Genomic DNA, 16,321 nt, shown 5'->3' with positions numbered 1-16,321 from the left:
ATCCTCCTCAACCCCCTGGCCTCCCATCTAAGGAAACCAACATTATTTCTATATAATTAGACTTTCAATTGCTTTAGCTGGGACAGAAACCAAACAGAAAATGGTAATTCTTTTCAGGACTTACTCCTATTATTTCTTGTTGATCCCAGGCTTATACCTTATAACAAGTTAGATCCTAAAATACAGCCCCAAACCAAGGCCTGATCTAGGAGGTGACACCCTATTCACTGAAAGCTTGACAAAACTTTGTCAGTTTGTACCAGCAGGAGTCTAGCTAGCATGTAGGGGAACAGAACAGACTGATTCTAAGGGCTTCACACCAAGAAGATGAACTAAAATGCTAGACCAGGCCACATTTATCAATATATGTGCATTCATCTGGGATTTGAGATTTAGCATATTGCCTTGAGCAGGTGGGATTGACTAATTAATTGAATCCTTGATTCAGTGATGGCTTACATAGTAAGAAATTGAAATGCCAAAATTTTCCTGGCAGATCGAAGTGTAAGAAGTCCAAAAGCTGAAGTAAGTAAGAATATTGGAAAGGATCTATTATGAATCATCCTGTTCAACCTATCCCTTACCATACCCTGGAAGGGCCTGTGGGACACACCCTTATCCAAATAATTACATGGGTGAGGAAAGAACCAGCGTCCTTGAAAGAGCTTTCTGGTAACTGTCTTCTCTAGGCTGGAGAGAGCAATGACATGTGCGAACAGATCCGGGCTCCCTGACCTAAATGGAGAGGGGTGGGCGGCAGTGGGGTGCAGCTGTTCGTAGGGGAAAAGCCATGTAGGTTACGGTTATTACCACAGCTTTAGTAACTGTTTCGCATACTTATAACTGTAAACCTAGTTTTGCCCACCCCTGTGTTTTATTTAATCAAAAGTATTTCAACATGCGGCACTAGCATATTTAGGTGTTTAATAGCCAAATGTGGCTAGTGGCTACCATACTGGAGAGCACAGCCCTAGAACTATCACCTCTTCCAAGATAGTAACTCACACTGAAAGTTGTTGAGGTGGTGATTCTTAATACATACCCATTTAAAGTGTGCGTGTGTGTTTTGTTTGTTTGTTTGTTTGATTTTTTTTAAGGCTAATGTAAGGCCTAGGTGGTTCTGTGGATGAATGCAGACTTAATGACCTCATAATGCCAACTGCAGATGCACTTCTAGGTGTAGTATCTTCACTGGATCATATTAAAATAGCCCCTGACACCAGGTATGAAGATATTAACGATTTCTCTTAAAAATAATTCCTTATCAACAAAGATAATCAGAAGCAGTTTGCCTTCACATTACTGGAACAGCATACTTTCACTATCTTACCTTAAGGTTAGGTCAACTTTCCTTTGTCATAATACAGTCCAAAGAAATCTTGTTCATCTTGACATCTCACAGAACATCTAGCTGGAACATGGTATACTGATTGGACTTGATGAGCAGGAAGTAGTAAATACCTAAGATACCTCAGGAAGATATATGCTAGAGGACAGGAGATAAACTCCCTGAAAAGTTCAGAGGCTGGCAGCACTGGTGAAATGCTATGGGCCTAGTGGTCTGCCCATGTTGAAATGGATCCTCTATAGCAAATGACAGTTCGCTGCCCCTTGCATGTATCATGAAGAAGAAGGCACGAATGTGGTGCATTCATTCGACTTTGGAAAAAGATACTGCACATTGGGTATGCTGCTCTGATGCACGCACCAGGTATTCCACAGGCCATCAGCGCTGAGAGAGGACTGGGGCGAGGAGAGGATCTGCTGCACATACCTTGGCTATGATGAAAGCCACCCTATGCCTCTGGCTCTAAGATCCGGCAATGCAGTGAGTTTTGGAAATGTCTGTGGCTGTAAAACATCCCTGTCAACAGGAGTATCAAAGTGCAGATCTTTTTTGTTGTTGTTGTTGTTGTTGTTGAAGAAAAGACATGCAATCTTGTACCAATAACTATTCTCCCCTTTTTTTAATCCTCACCTGAGGACATGCTGTTGACTTTAGACAAAGAAGAAGCGGGGCGGTGAAACATTGATGTGAGAGTGAAAAATTGATCCGTTGCCTCTCGCATGTGCCCAGACTGGGGACTGAGTCCACAGCCTAGGTATGTGCCCTCACCAGGAATCGAACCTACAACCTTTTGGTTTACTGGACAATGCTCCAACCAACTGAACCATACCAGCCACGGCTAACTATTCTCACTTTTAAAAGTTCCTCCTATCTTCATATTGGACTCTGTTTAAGTCTGAGAGCACTGGGCCACAGAACTCCAAATGACAATGTGGCCCCAACTACACAAAATGAACTAGGTGTTATCTGACTCAGTATAACATTGGATAAGATGTGCACAAGAGCATTTCATTGTAAATGAAACTGGGACCATGCAGGTTTGGGAAGCCCAAGTTAACTTCATGAACAAATAGCTCAGGTGTCCCCGATACCCGCTACACTGCTTCACAATCTCTCTTCAAGACACACTTATGGCCTCATGGGGTATTCTCAGTGATTAATAAATGGAGAATGAAACTGTGTGGACCTAGTTTGTAAGTGGACTGCATGGTATATGGTATGAACCGTAATCACTATGTTATGGGCCCAATGAAGGGGGCTGGCCCTGAAATACAGTAGTGAAACAATATCCCCAAGCAGAATTTCAGACTGTACACCCCACATGGAAGGAGAGGTATTTAAGGTAATGTCACATGGTATGGCCATATGGTCAAGGACTTGAAAAAAAACGACTGGGAAATTGGTGCTAGAAGGTCTGAGAGAGAGTTGTGTGAATGAGCCTCTCAGAATCGGTACAGAGTGTGATGACATGTCCCATGTGAATGCCCTCTGAAAGGTATCCACTGTGGAGAAGGCTCTCAGTAATCTGGACAAGAGTATCTGATGCGTGACCCAAACCAATCAGACCATCTATTTTACCAATGTCAATCAGAGCCTTAACTTAGCTACTCTTGTGCCTGCTCAAAGGAAGTGGCCCATGTGCAAAGCGACAGCGGGGACGCTGTGTTATGGATTCAACAACACCGACTTCTCCCTCTCTATGACTGATTTACTGCCACCAGTCCTGACTTCACAGCTTCCTAACACTGAGACCCCAGAAAGATTAACCTGTCAATTGGTAGCAGGCAGGTTACCTTGGACAGCTTCCAATATGAGAGAGGGAGAAACTTATCCCCATAGGATGTAATATATATTCCAGGTATAGATTTACATCCCTTTCGTTCAATACTTTTGCAAGCTCCTCTACATCTGGATTTAACAGAATGCCTCACTAAGTACCATGGTATTTCTTAAAGTATTCTTTTCAACCAGGAAACTCATTTTATGGCAGAGGAAATATAACAATGGGCTCAGACCTACATATTCCACTGGTTGGGCCTCATGTTCCGTGATCCAGAATCACCTGGCTCAACGGAGTGGTAAATGGCCTACCAGTGGAGTGGTCCATGCACGGTTGCCTGCTGGGAGAAGTTGGGTGTGTTCTATAGGATATGCTATATGCCTAATAACATCTCCTCCATAACCACACACACGAGTCTGAGAAAAGAGGTTAAGGAAGGAGTGACCACAAAACAAATATATCCAATAACTCATTTAAAGGATTTTTCTCCCTGTGCTGAAATCTCGGGATTGGTGGTTTTGGAGATCTCAGTGCCCCAGGGAAGAACGTTACCACCATGGATGAGAGTTCTGGCACTGCTGTTTCGAGAGTAGACTCCTCCCTGGCTGTCCAGGGCATCTCTAGCTGCTGAACTACAGGGACAGGAGTGGGCCACTGGTTGGTAATTTTTTCCGGATACTAAGATGATTTTGGGTTGTTCCTGTGTGATAGGGGCAAGGGTGGCTGTGTTCAGAATTCAGGAGATTCACTGGAGCGCTTCTTCACAAAAACTTCCTCAATAATTCTGGTTACTGCAAAACTACAGGAATCCAAGAAAGGCAGGACCACAGTACTCAGAACTAGTAGAAATTAAGGTTTGGGTCACTCATCAGATAAAGAAACCTGTCCAGCCCAGGTGCTAAAAAGAAGGTAAGGGAAAGCTAGAATTGGCAGTAGAAGAAGAATGCTGTGATGATCAATTTGAGCTTCCAGATCAATTAAAGAAGCATGGACTTTAACAGCTTTGCTTCATGTTTCATCGGTTATGAAAAGCACTGATGATGGCTAATATTTTAGATTTCAGTTGGAAGGATGACTGAATTAATATCACCCCTTGGTGATGCTGTAGCTGAATGACAACCTTCTCTCCCTCTAACTCTATAAACTCTTTTTAATTAGTCAGTTTAAGTTTGCTGTTTATATTAGCAAAAATCATGCCCTGATACACCAAACTGCAAAATCAGTATTTATATGGGCCATAATTTTTTTTGAAACTTCAAAGTAGCAATATACTTTTTAAAAATATATACAGTTTCACAGAAACAGCTTCAACTTATACACACAAACTTTACAATTACACAAAACCATGGAAATAATGTTAAGGATCTGACCTGGCCAAAGCTAATGAGAGTGACCTACTTTGGGAGGGACATCTTTCCCTCCCCTCACTTTATCACCCACCAAGCAGGTGCCTCCGATGGGCCATGCCTAATTTGCATACAGAAGCTAATTGCAGTTGCCCAGCTCAACCTGACAGGAAAACCAAGGTGTCTTCACTTGTGAGACACCACCCACAGAGACGGATCTATTAAAAGAACAAAAAGGAATGCAAGGAGACAGAAATTGAGATGAATATCGAATGCCTTCCAGAGGTGTCAGCAGGCACTGAACCTTCTAGGAAGGTAGCAATCACCAGGTAAAGAAACATGTGTACACTAAACCATAATATTAAAAGCAGCACAATTTTTAAAAAATAAATAGATATTTAATGTTGTTTTTGCCTCAACCTCTTGCAATAGATATGTTCGTGAAAAGCTATGTTTTATATAATCCTTGGGCAAATTCACATGTTAATAAGCCAGAGTACATGACTAGCCAAAAAAATTTTCATGTCTTAAAAATCTTATGATAAATAATAATCTTTATAATAAAACACTACTTTCAGATAATATCTGTTTTCATAGCATAATTTCAAAATAAAATATAAAATGTCATAGTTGGAAATAAGTGAATTACTTTGAGTCAGGGAGGAAAGTGCAATTTTTGTTTTAATGCCTGCAATAATTTCATTTTTCTGTAACTGCCCCAAATTTGAGTTAATATCTAAATAGTTTTACATATTTTACATTTATATTAAAAAACTTGGTAAAACCTTAAGACTTAACAGGAAAACTGTGAAGAAAGATAATATAAGCATTACCTCACAATCCACAGGACTCTAATACATTTGTCAATGTAGATGAAAACATCACTTCCATCATAACTTTATAATAAAATTAAATTTTAATATCACTAGAAATAGAAAGAGCATATAAAGCTAGCTTGAGAGTATTCTATATTAATTTTCCATCTTTAACTTCTTGGTTATGGCAATTCATGCTAAAAGTCAAATGAGATTCAATCAAATTTCTAATCATGCCTTCTCTTTTAGGTACTATATTCTAGCATTTAAAAAAAAATCAAACTTATTCCAGATTTTTAATGATGATTTATGAAGTAGAGAAAAGTTCCAGAAAGCATCCAATGACTACTGTTTTGAGAGTTACACACACACACACACACACACACACGCATGCACGTGCACACACACGCGTGCACACACACACGAGTTAAAAGGAAATATAACATATTCCAATAGCCAATTTTCTAATGAGCATAATATTTTCAAGTTCAAAAATAGCAATATTTAACTGCCCACTGAGATCTCAGCCCAGATGCTGTAAATAGTAAAAAAATAATAATAAAAAAATCACAGCTTTCCTCTCCTCTATGGTAGCATCAGCATGTAAATATATTTCACATTATAAGATAAAAAAATCAGAGAAAACTTCTGTAACAGCTGTTTTCTTACTTCAGTGGCTTGAAATGAGAGACTTCAGTTGACAGTGCTCCTTTCGCCAGGTCCATAAGAAGGGCCACGGGCATCTTGCAACGTTCCTCAGTTTTTCAATGTGCACAAATAAAAGTACTGTCTAGGCCATTCCTAGCTATGTACCAAAACTGTAAGGTACTCTGTCTTATCCACAGCAGTCTCCTGGATTCTCAAGTTGTAGCTTTCTTCTCCAAGAGCTGCTGACACTTACCAGAGTGGGTCCTGAGGTGTCCTGTGAGGGCATCCCTTCTTCTGCACGCATAGCTGCAGAAAGGACATTTGAACGGCTTCTCTCCAGAGTGTAACTTTATGTGTCTCAGAAGATTGCCCTTCTGAGTAAAAGAAGCTCCACACTGGTTACAGTGGAAGGGACGTTCGCCTGCAGAAATGGAAAGAGATAAGAAACACCAAGTAGGTTATGTGCAAGGGACTCGTTCGCCATACACTGTTAACTAGAGCCACTCCTTTGTGCTGGGAATATTCATCTCCCTTCTAAGTCTTCTAAATGTTTGCTTTCCCAGAATTTGCTTTTCAAATACAGTCTCAAGCTTTACGTCAAGTGTCATTTGCCACCTTCATACAAATTTTACAGAATTCCTGTCATTGACTCAAAAGAGTAACAGTAATAGGATTGACAAGTGGTTGAACAGTTAGGTGCCATCAATTTAGTGATGTTATTGGTCGCTTTACATATATATTTCAGTCCTCATAATGGCTTATCTAATCAGGTATCTGTAGTTTCAATTTACAAATGGAGAAACTGAAGTTCAAGTGTTGAAGTATCTGATTATAGTCACAGAGTTAAGAAGTACCCAAGCTGATAACTGATTATTGGTCAGATTGATTATGTCTTGCTCTCTTTAACTGTACCATACTCTCTTTAAATATCACATATATTTTGAGTTGAAAGGCACCTTTATTCTAACTCTCTCATTTAGTTGGTAATTTTCTTGTCAGGGGACAAGAGGTCCAGTGAATGAACCAGGCTACAAAGCTCGTTACCATAAAACCTCCAAATACAGCTCAGGTCTCTCAATTCTAGTCACAGTAAGAATCTTGGCAACATTTCCTTATATAATTGGGGAAAATCCAAGAAAATTATTCACTCAGACGTTTCTTTTTCTGTGAAAATCATTTGTTTGATAGGCATCTTTCCTCCTATTATTAGCATTGCTATAAAACTGTTTAAGCCATCATTATCAGTTCAGTTTGTTGCCATCGCCTGGCTGACACCAGTGCCATCAACCATGAAAATGTGTAGCTGATGAATCAGTAAAGCGGTCAGGTGGATTGAAGTAAATTAATCAAACCATGAAGAAAGGTTATTGTTTAAGTTTGTCTATTTTTAAAGATAGACATGAAACATTATAAATTAATATATAAATAGTATAAATATATCAAAGCTCAAAGTTGAGAATAAAAATACAATTAAAAAAACAATTCCCTTTTGATTGAACTGGATCATTTCTTTACTTGAAGTGAGATAATTATTACAATTTTAATAGTTTAAAAATTTTTTTAACTGAATCATCATGTTTCATATAATAGTGAATAACAAAACCTCTATAATTTGGTGGTACCTTTAATAAAATGAAGGCAAACTCAGTGAACAAAAAAGAAATCTAAAATACATAGAGAAAATAAACCGGTCCCTTTCTACAGCTGCCACTGCATATTCTATCATACAGATTTGATATAAACACTAAAGAAATTTAAAATGGTTAGATCAGGTGTATCTCAAGTTCTGTCGTACTTGCTCATTTTGAAATTTAGTAAGATACATACCAAAAAAGTGTAATCTCTGTGCATGTAGCAAAGGTTAAGGTTTTTTCCTTAAGAAACCTGGAGATTTCATGAGCTAACTTTACAAAATGTCCCATACTGATGTATTAGGTTAAAAAAATCATTTATCATGTTAGAGTTGCCTTATATTTAACCTTAGTTAAATTTTGCTTCATTTGCTAAAACTGACAAATTAAATCAATACTAAATAAGTTGTTAAAAAAATATTTGACCTAAAACCTCTCATGTACAGTCTTAAAAAATAGTCAACAATTTAAAATAAATCTAATTTGGTAAACCTTTTAAAAAATTTTACACATACATATGCACACACACATGAACATACATGTAACAAAGATATGAACTTAATTCTTTGACTTTTTTTTCCAATGGAATAGCATACTACAACTTTTTAAAATCTGTGTTTTCTACTACCCACCCTGCCATGGAAATAGTAATAAAAAGGATGAAGAAAGCACTTTTTTTATGTAATTAACTTTTTAGACAGTAGGAAAATAGCAAATTTAAATTATAATATTCATTTCAAATATTTTATTTTACTTTTGAAGTCTGTCTATGTAGTATTTCCCAGGCAAGTAACAAATCATCAGTATGCAATAACTTTAAAATGAATTAAATTAGGGTAGTGAACAAAAACATTTGAATTTATGTTTGTCTTTGGAAAATACACCACTAGCATGTTAATTAGATTTTCATGAAGCCTCCTACAATTGAAATATTTTAAGATCCCCAATTTAGAGAACTGACTTTAGTATTCAATATAATGCCAATCTAAAAACTAAAAAAATAATGACTTTTAATAATTATTTTTAAATTCATCTAGTTGAGTTTACAGGACTAATGACGGGGTAACTTAGTTTTTACATTTGCAAAATATTCCCGATAGCTTCAAATACTTTTTGGTAAGAATTGCTTCTGAATCCATATAACCATCCTTAAAGGAAGAGGAGAAATGAAAATGGGCCTAGGTGTACCTGGAAATCTTGCCATATCACTGAGTGCATGAGTCTTAGCGTGGAGGCATTTGCTATGCTCTCATGGCCTTGGGAATAAAGGACGAGGCATGCTGGAGGTGAACAGGCATGCTCCCATTTTGGAGAGAGGGAAGAGGCAATGTTAATAATGCACTTTGATTTCAATCAGATGAATCTTTGAGAGATATAGATCTGTTTTACATGGATTGTCTAGATTTGTTTTTAATTCTTGGATAACAATTCTATGGCTTTACTTGTTTGGGGCTGAAGTATGCTTAACTACTCTTAGTTTCTTGGTTATGTAAATTTGATAATTTTTCCCCCAATTCTGTGTTTTTTTCCATGAGTTCCACACTAAATCTAGTTGGAGTAACATTGAAAACCCTCAAGGACACTACTACTGGAGTCAAAGGTGAAAACAGAGTTTAACGTACGATACTTCTTTTTAGTATACATCATTATATTCTAGGAATAATCCAAATACAGGAATCATATCCAAATCTGTTTAATAACAAATAAGGAGATTGACTAATTTTTTCCTAAAAAGCCATTCCTGCAAAATGTGAACAACCCGTTTATTAAATGATTTGGAATTTTTCTGGCCCAGGCCTTAGAGAAATATCTGTAAAATGATTTGACAATTAAAAGTTTAGTTAACTACCTATATTGTCTATGTAACTTGAAATAATGCATCTGCATTATTTCTTTTTTAATAATCTGTTTTTCTTTAATAAACAGACTGAAGTGATTGGCCCTTTTCAAGTCAGTTTAGACTTTGTATGAAAAACATAATAATGTTCTTCTTCCGATGTAAAATAAAGCAAATTTCAGGAAAGTCCCACAAATTTACTAAACACATTAGTAACATTATAGAGTCAATTTTTTAAAAAATCAAAGAAGGCTATTGCATGTATGATAACTAGTCCTCCTGTAGGTGGGTACAAAAGTCTGGATTAAGAACTCTGAATCCATTCTCATTCTGTTTCTTGTTTTTGTAAATCTATCTATTAATCTCAGCAAGGACACTTGTTAGTTAGTCACTGGATGAAGTTATCTATTATGCTTATAATGGAATAAAAAATTGTATTTCAATATTTTATGTACTTTCATAAACATATTCCTAGATACAGGTTTAAATATTCACTTGGAATGCAGGTGGTCATGCATCAGTTCGCTTTGGTGAATCAAAACAGGGGGCGTTCCTGTGTTGAATGGAACAATAACCTGTGAATGTGAAAAATTCCAAGCACCTGGAGAGAGGGCCTTGGAGCAAGAGAATGGCTCCACAAAGCTGCAATGTACAATATACAGTGCTGAAACCTTAAAGTTAGGAAGATGGGAGTACTTTCCCCAAAGAGGAGCCAAATTAATATTCTGTACTTATAATGTTTACATCAATTCGTGTTTTGTATGCATGAATTGATTTATTGCCCCTACTTCCTTTCTTCTCCCTGTATTCCCAGCAGAGTGCCTGGAGTATCCGATGACAATATTACCTGAATACCGACTAAAGTAACAATACCAAAGAAATAACACCAACCCATTATTAAGATACTGGAATTGGTACTTTAGTAGAGTGAGAAAGAAGAAATGAATTTGTTCTGATACTCCATGTGATTTAATAAATTGGATAGTTGTGTATCTTTTTTTACTATGAATTTTATAGTAGATAGTTTTGGAGCTAAAAACACGAAACACATGTTTCCCAAAGGCTTTATAGAGATTTAAGACAGTCCCTTTTATATTAGCTCTAAATAATTGGTAAGAGGTGGAAGTTCTAAAGTGAACACAGTAGTTCATGGCATTAAGGAGAAAACATTTGGTGAATGACTAGATTCTGACTGCATATTTTCCATCTAGTTTAAATTAAAGAAATACAAGTAGACATTCTATTCTAGTACTAAAATGGAGTAGAAAATGTCATGACCCACTCAGGCGCATAAACTGGGTCAGCAGAAATACATATAAAAATAGCTAATTTAAAAATATATCACAATTTCAAGGTCAACAATGTGGCAGATATCCCAAGCTCCTCTATCAATGACTATTACTTTAACAAAACCTTTCATATCCAAGGAAAGTGCAAGAATTTTTATAATATTCTGATAAACATTCATTAATGGTAAAAGTTCATACAGTTGCAATAGTACTTTGGTTTATTTTGTCCATTCTCTTTGCCTTTACTAGCTTAGTGAATCTCACATTACCAGGACTTACAGAAATCTGTTTATCTATTTGGAAATATTTTCCATGTTAATTAGAAGATTTCAGAATCAAAATAAGTCAACTCTACTATAGCAGTAAATATCAAATGGACAGTAAAATAAGTATGTGAGTATTACTGTTTACAAACCAACAACCTTTCAAAAGAGCATTCTTAGGTTCTTTGAATTGTCTTAACTTAGAATGTAAAAGGTTTATTCAAATTTTACAAAAATTGTTTTTTGTGTACTTTTCAGCCTTAAAATGAGCACTATAGGCAACTCAATTGGAAAGTCATTAGACTAATTGTATGTAATTTGTATGTTGTAGATGGGAGAAGTCAGCCATTTGAATGAGTGTCATCTTCCTCAACATAATCACTCGTGGATAATGAATACGTTATAACTTTGTGTGACTCTCCTTCCAGAGCTGCAGCTGGAATTATCTCATGGGCACAGACACATGATGTTACAGTCTTTTCCTTTTTGATCTTATCAAATATGGTGTCCAAGCTTGATTTTTTAACTTTTCCATGAGACATTTTTAAAAATTAAAGGAAAAAAAACATTTGCACTAGTAATGTATTGTTACTATAAATTTTTAAATATAAATATTTTAAAAGAAAATTCAAAACAAAAAGTAAAAATATTACTGTTTATGTGGTTGGAATTATCTTAAATCCTTTATAAAGCTGATGATTTTTATTAAAATAACACTGATTTTAACATGTACCTTCTCATTATAATTGTTCAGATATTAGCCTTATAGTGGTAATACCTCATCATAAAATGTAGGTTACCAAGCATAGTATAGTTGAACAAAACCACTCTGGGTATCATGAAACTTTGACTCTAGCCTCACAATGCCCTTAACGACATGAGGGACAATGGATAAGTCACTTGACTCTTTTGGGCTTCAGTTTCTTCCAGTGTAAATGAGAGGTTTAGATTGGAAACTTCAATGTACCTTGCGTCTCTCACGTTTTAAGCACCTATTTATTAAACTGATTATTTACAAATCAGTGTTTTAAATCAATTTCTTTATTATAATTTATTTCTCTTCCAGAAGCGTGTCATATTTTAAAGCTCTGAGTATATTAGTTATTAGTATTTTGTTAAATAATACCACTTGGCATTATAGTTAAAGCTAGCATTATCTTTAAATCAATTTTCACATGAACTTGGAAAAATTTTTAAGAGTCATCTATCTGCCACAATCACATTTCTGATTTTTAATAAATTTAAAAAGTTTTGCCAGAGGGTTTATAGAGATCTAAATAAGGCTTTTTAATTTGACTGTTTTTCCACATTATCGAAAGTGTAAAGGTATATATTAAATTACTCTGAGGTCTTCTTCCTCACCCTATTTCACAATTACAGGTTCCTACCTGCACACCCGCCAGCCTTTGTTGTACCCACCCTACATATCTCCTGGTAGGATTTATGATTAAAAAAAAATACAAGAAGTTGGTAAAATTCTCCAACTAGGGAAAATAAGTATCTGCCTACTACGGAAACCCATGGTAGGCAAAGACTGATTGGAAATTGTATTCCAGGAAATTAACTAGATAAGGTGAAAATGATCCACCCCTATATAAATGCATGAGTACCATTTTAGAGGATAAACTCGTCGCCTGAAAACTGTATTACCTGCCCATGGGTATGGTAAAGTATGTGTAGAAATACAAAAGGATTAAGTTGCACAATGAAATTCTCCTCTACCTTTTGAACCGTTATCATATTATTGCTATATTAAGAACTGTGGAAACTGAATCCCAAACTTCTTTCCTGATACACTATTCAAATATGAAGGCTGGAAGTCAAGACCCAGGCTACTCTCTGCTTTTCAGCAATCCAATACTAGCAGAATTCTGAAAAGGTAGTTTTACCATTGCCACCCCTGAATAAAAAGGAAAGAGAATAGATGTCAGGTAATATCAACATCAGATGTCACAGGCAGTCATCAGGTTATTCTTTCAGCTGCTTACCAGTGTGACTCCTTTTATGTACCATAAGCACATTGGGCCCAATGCAAACCATGCCACAGACGTCACATTTCAGTTTACCATTCGGAAGCCGGATTCCTCCCTCGCCTTGAAGCTCCTGGACTTTCCTGTTGTCGGCCACCTCGCTGCTCTCAATTAGGGGTTCTTCTAGGCTGCTGCCCTCATCATGTCCCCTGATATCATCTTCACGGCTCAGGGGTTTTCTGTCACACTCTTCATCACTCTGCATCTCTAGCTTTACTGAATTTGCTGTAATTTAAAGAGAAGCAAGAAGACATTTTAATACGTGTTATGTTGTCACCTACATGTCACTTACACCTACTGCCATTCTATTAACATGGTTGTAAATGCTGCATTAAGTAAAATACAGTCCATCACCAATGCAACGGTAACAAGTACTGTACTCTGTGAGATTTCAGTGAAGCTTTGGCGTGAAGATGGAGATGGCTCAGGAAATCTCCGAGTGAACAGTTTATTTCTTCACCCATTTCTTTCTCTTTTCCCCTTTATTTTAAAATTAAATTTATTGGGGTGACATTGATTAATAATTGCATAGGTTTCAAGTGTACAATTCTATGATACTTCATCTGTATACTGCATTATGCGCTCATCACCCAAGTCAAGCCTTCCGCCATCACCATATATTTGACCCCTTTACCCTGACCATCCGCCCCCACCTCTCTTCCCTCTGGTAATCCCCATACTGCTGTCTGTGTCTGTGAGTTTTCATTTGTTTGGTTTTATTGTTTATTCATTTGTTTCATTCAGTTTTATATCCCACATATGAGTGAGATCAGTTATATACTTTTAAAGCAAGCCTCCAAATATTGGATTAGCTAAAAAGTCAGTTATGTTTTTTTTTCGTTATGATCTCTCTAGTAGAACTTAGTCGTCTTTAACCGCATTTGAAACAATTTTGTTAGACTGTATTATGACATCTGTCATACCAGTGTGCATTAAAAAAATCAAAATAGGTGAATTTTTGTGCAGCCATTGTAATGTAGAGGATGGAAGAAGATATGCAACATTTTCAGCATATTATGCTTTATTATTTCAAGACAGGTAAAAATGCAACTGAAACACAAAAAAAGATTTGTGCAGTGTATGGAGAAGGTGCTGTGACTGGTCAAACGTATCAAAAGCGATTTACAATGTTTCTTGGTATTATTGATATTTGGCCAAATAATTCTTTGCTGTGGGGCTGTCTTATGCATTGGAAGATGTTTAGTAGCACCACTGGCCTCTACCCACTAGAAGCCAATAGCAGGAGATAGCCGACATACTCAAAATATCCAACTAAATAAAGTTAGTGGTGAAAATGAAAAATATATCTTTTGTTTTATGGGAAAAATATAATGGACTTTTGGCCAACCCAATAATTCTGTTACTGGCTTTTGAATTTGCTGTTATGGCTACTGAGACTGAGATAGGATTATAGAATAGATGAGATTAGGTATTCCTAATCTTAATTTAACAATCATTTTATACACACTTCATAGTCTGTGTTTTACATCAGAGTACTTGTGTAAACCTGCTTCTGAAATGAGCAAGAGAAACAGCTTGGGATCTTAATCCAGCTAATGTCTTATACACATGAAGACACATCACCTAGGCAAATATCCTAAAATCATACTAAACACATACATCACTTAAGATCTGTATAAATGTAGGGTAGAGTACACAGACCTCACATACTCTTAAGCTATTCTGCTTTTTTCATACTATATGAAAAAGTTCTCTATGGAATATATTAGTCTGCAAATCAAAGTATTTCAACTTTACAATGCGCACACTGAAAAGCAATGAATGACAAGAATGGCGTGGCATGCATGCACGCACTTGTGACTGTTAAGAAATTTAATGCCTTCTGTTTGCTGTTTTTGGATCGTCCTACAGAAAAGTTGGAATTCTGTTAGCACTACCCTCATTCTGGACTGCTGACAAAGTCTTTTCACAGAGCAGAAGCAAGTTTTAAATGAATACCAGCTATTTATCCAGTAATACTGAACATTTCTTAAGAAATCATATCAAAGTTACTGAGCAAAACACATTATTTGGAATTACTTGACTAGAGGAAACATTTTCATAAAAAGGAAGTTGTTTTCACTCCAATTGTTTTCTTAGAGAAACCACACACTCTGTGATTTGTTAGTACTTATGATGGGTAGTGCTACCAAAATGGCGCTTCCCCGTCCCCTTCCTTGCACCTCCTCTACCAACTGGAGGCAGGGGAGTACACTGAGCAGATCACTGGATTTAGACAGGAGAACATGTCTCTTGTACTGGCTTTGACACTAACTAGCAGTATAATGTTGAACTAATTATTTAACCTCTGATTCTTACATCTTTTGTTTGCAAAGCAGAGATGAATTCAGACTTTAGCTATTAAGACTGAGGGTCCTGTAACCTGGATTTGAATACTAGCAATGGCACTTAGTAAAAGAAATGTTACCTTCTGCAAGTTAAGTTCTCTTTGCCCCCTACTAAAATGGGGACAATAATGGTACCCTCTTCCTAGAGTTGATGTGAGCATTCAAATATAAAAAATGGGCTTGACTGTTATTTTTTTCCGGACAGACAGTGCTCTATTGCATAAGGTTTTTGTGCAGATTAATTAATTTATAGGATGTAAACTACTCTGAAATCTAAAAGGAATATGAATATATATATACACACACATATTATATATGACTCTGAATATATTATATATATATATATATTTTTTTTCATTCCTGGCCCCATCTCTAATAGAATACCTATTAGACTTTACCCTATTTACATATCAATACTGCTTTACTGATTTTTGAGAAGAAACAATATTTTATTCATCTCAATATCCCCCCCAAAATCAAGAAATCTGTGGCATACAGGAGGTATTTCAAGTTGTATTCAATTAGGTGTTTTACTTTATTGTTTACAAATTTTATTTCTTTCAACTTGTTTTATATGTTTAAACACAATCTTGGATGGATCTCAAGATCCTTACGCTAAGTGAAAAAATGCCTGTCTTGAAAGGTTAAAGAAAAGTCACATGCTGTATGATTCCACTTATATATCATTCTCGATGTGACAAAACTGCAGTGATGGAACACGGATTAGTGGTGTCACCAGGGATGAGAGACGGTGGGGAGGGAAGGGGCAAGCCTGACGTTAAAAAACCAAAAAGGCTATCTTTGTGACCACGGAATGGTTCCGCATCTTGACCGTTGGTGGTAGCTATCCAAATCTACAAAGGAAATAAAATGTCATAGAACTATACATGCACATATTTTCAATGTAAATTTTCTAAATAGTTTTGATAATTGCATCATGGTCATAAAAGGTGTAACCTTTGGGGGAAACTGGGAGAAGGGTACAT

General features: G+C 36.3%; 1 protein-coding gene across 2 annotated transcripts in view; it reads right to left on the bottom strand.

The window, feature by feature from the left end:
- Window positions 1-16,321, bottom strand: part of IKZF2 (IKAROS family zinc finger 2) — a 138,233-nt gene that overhangs the window by 35,089 nt on the left and 86,823 nt on the right. Inside the window, exons 4-5 of one of the 2 annotated variants that reach the window (XM_054585690.1) lie at window positions 12,946-13,212; window positions 6,191-6,358 (exon numbers count right to left, since the gene is read on the bottom strand). In XM_054585690.1, the coding sequence (XP_054441665.1) occupies window positions 6,191-6,358; window positions 12,946-13,212 (435 nt within the window). The remainder of the gene's footprint in view (window positions 1-6,190; window positions 6,359-12,945; window positions 13,213-16,321) is intronic. The other variant, XM_054585689.1, reaches the window with a different exon arrangement.

This window comes from Pteronotus mesoamericanus, unplaced genomic scaffold (genome assembly GCF_021234165.1).
Source record: "Pteronotus mesoamericanus isolate MK-2021 breed Mesoamerican mustached bat unplaced genomic scaffold, CSHL_Meso_final contig_90, whole genome shotgun sequence".
Lineage (NCBI taxonomy): Eukaryota > Metazoa > Chordata > Mammalia > Chiroptera > Mormoopidae > Pteronotus > Pteronotus mesoamericanus.
This window is presented reverse-complemented; position numbering and strand designations above follow the sequence as displayed.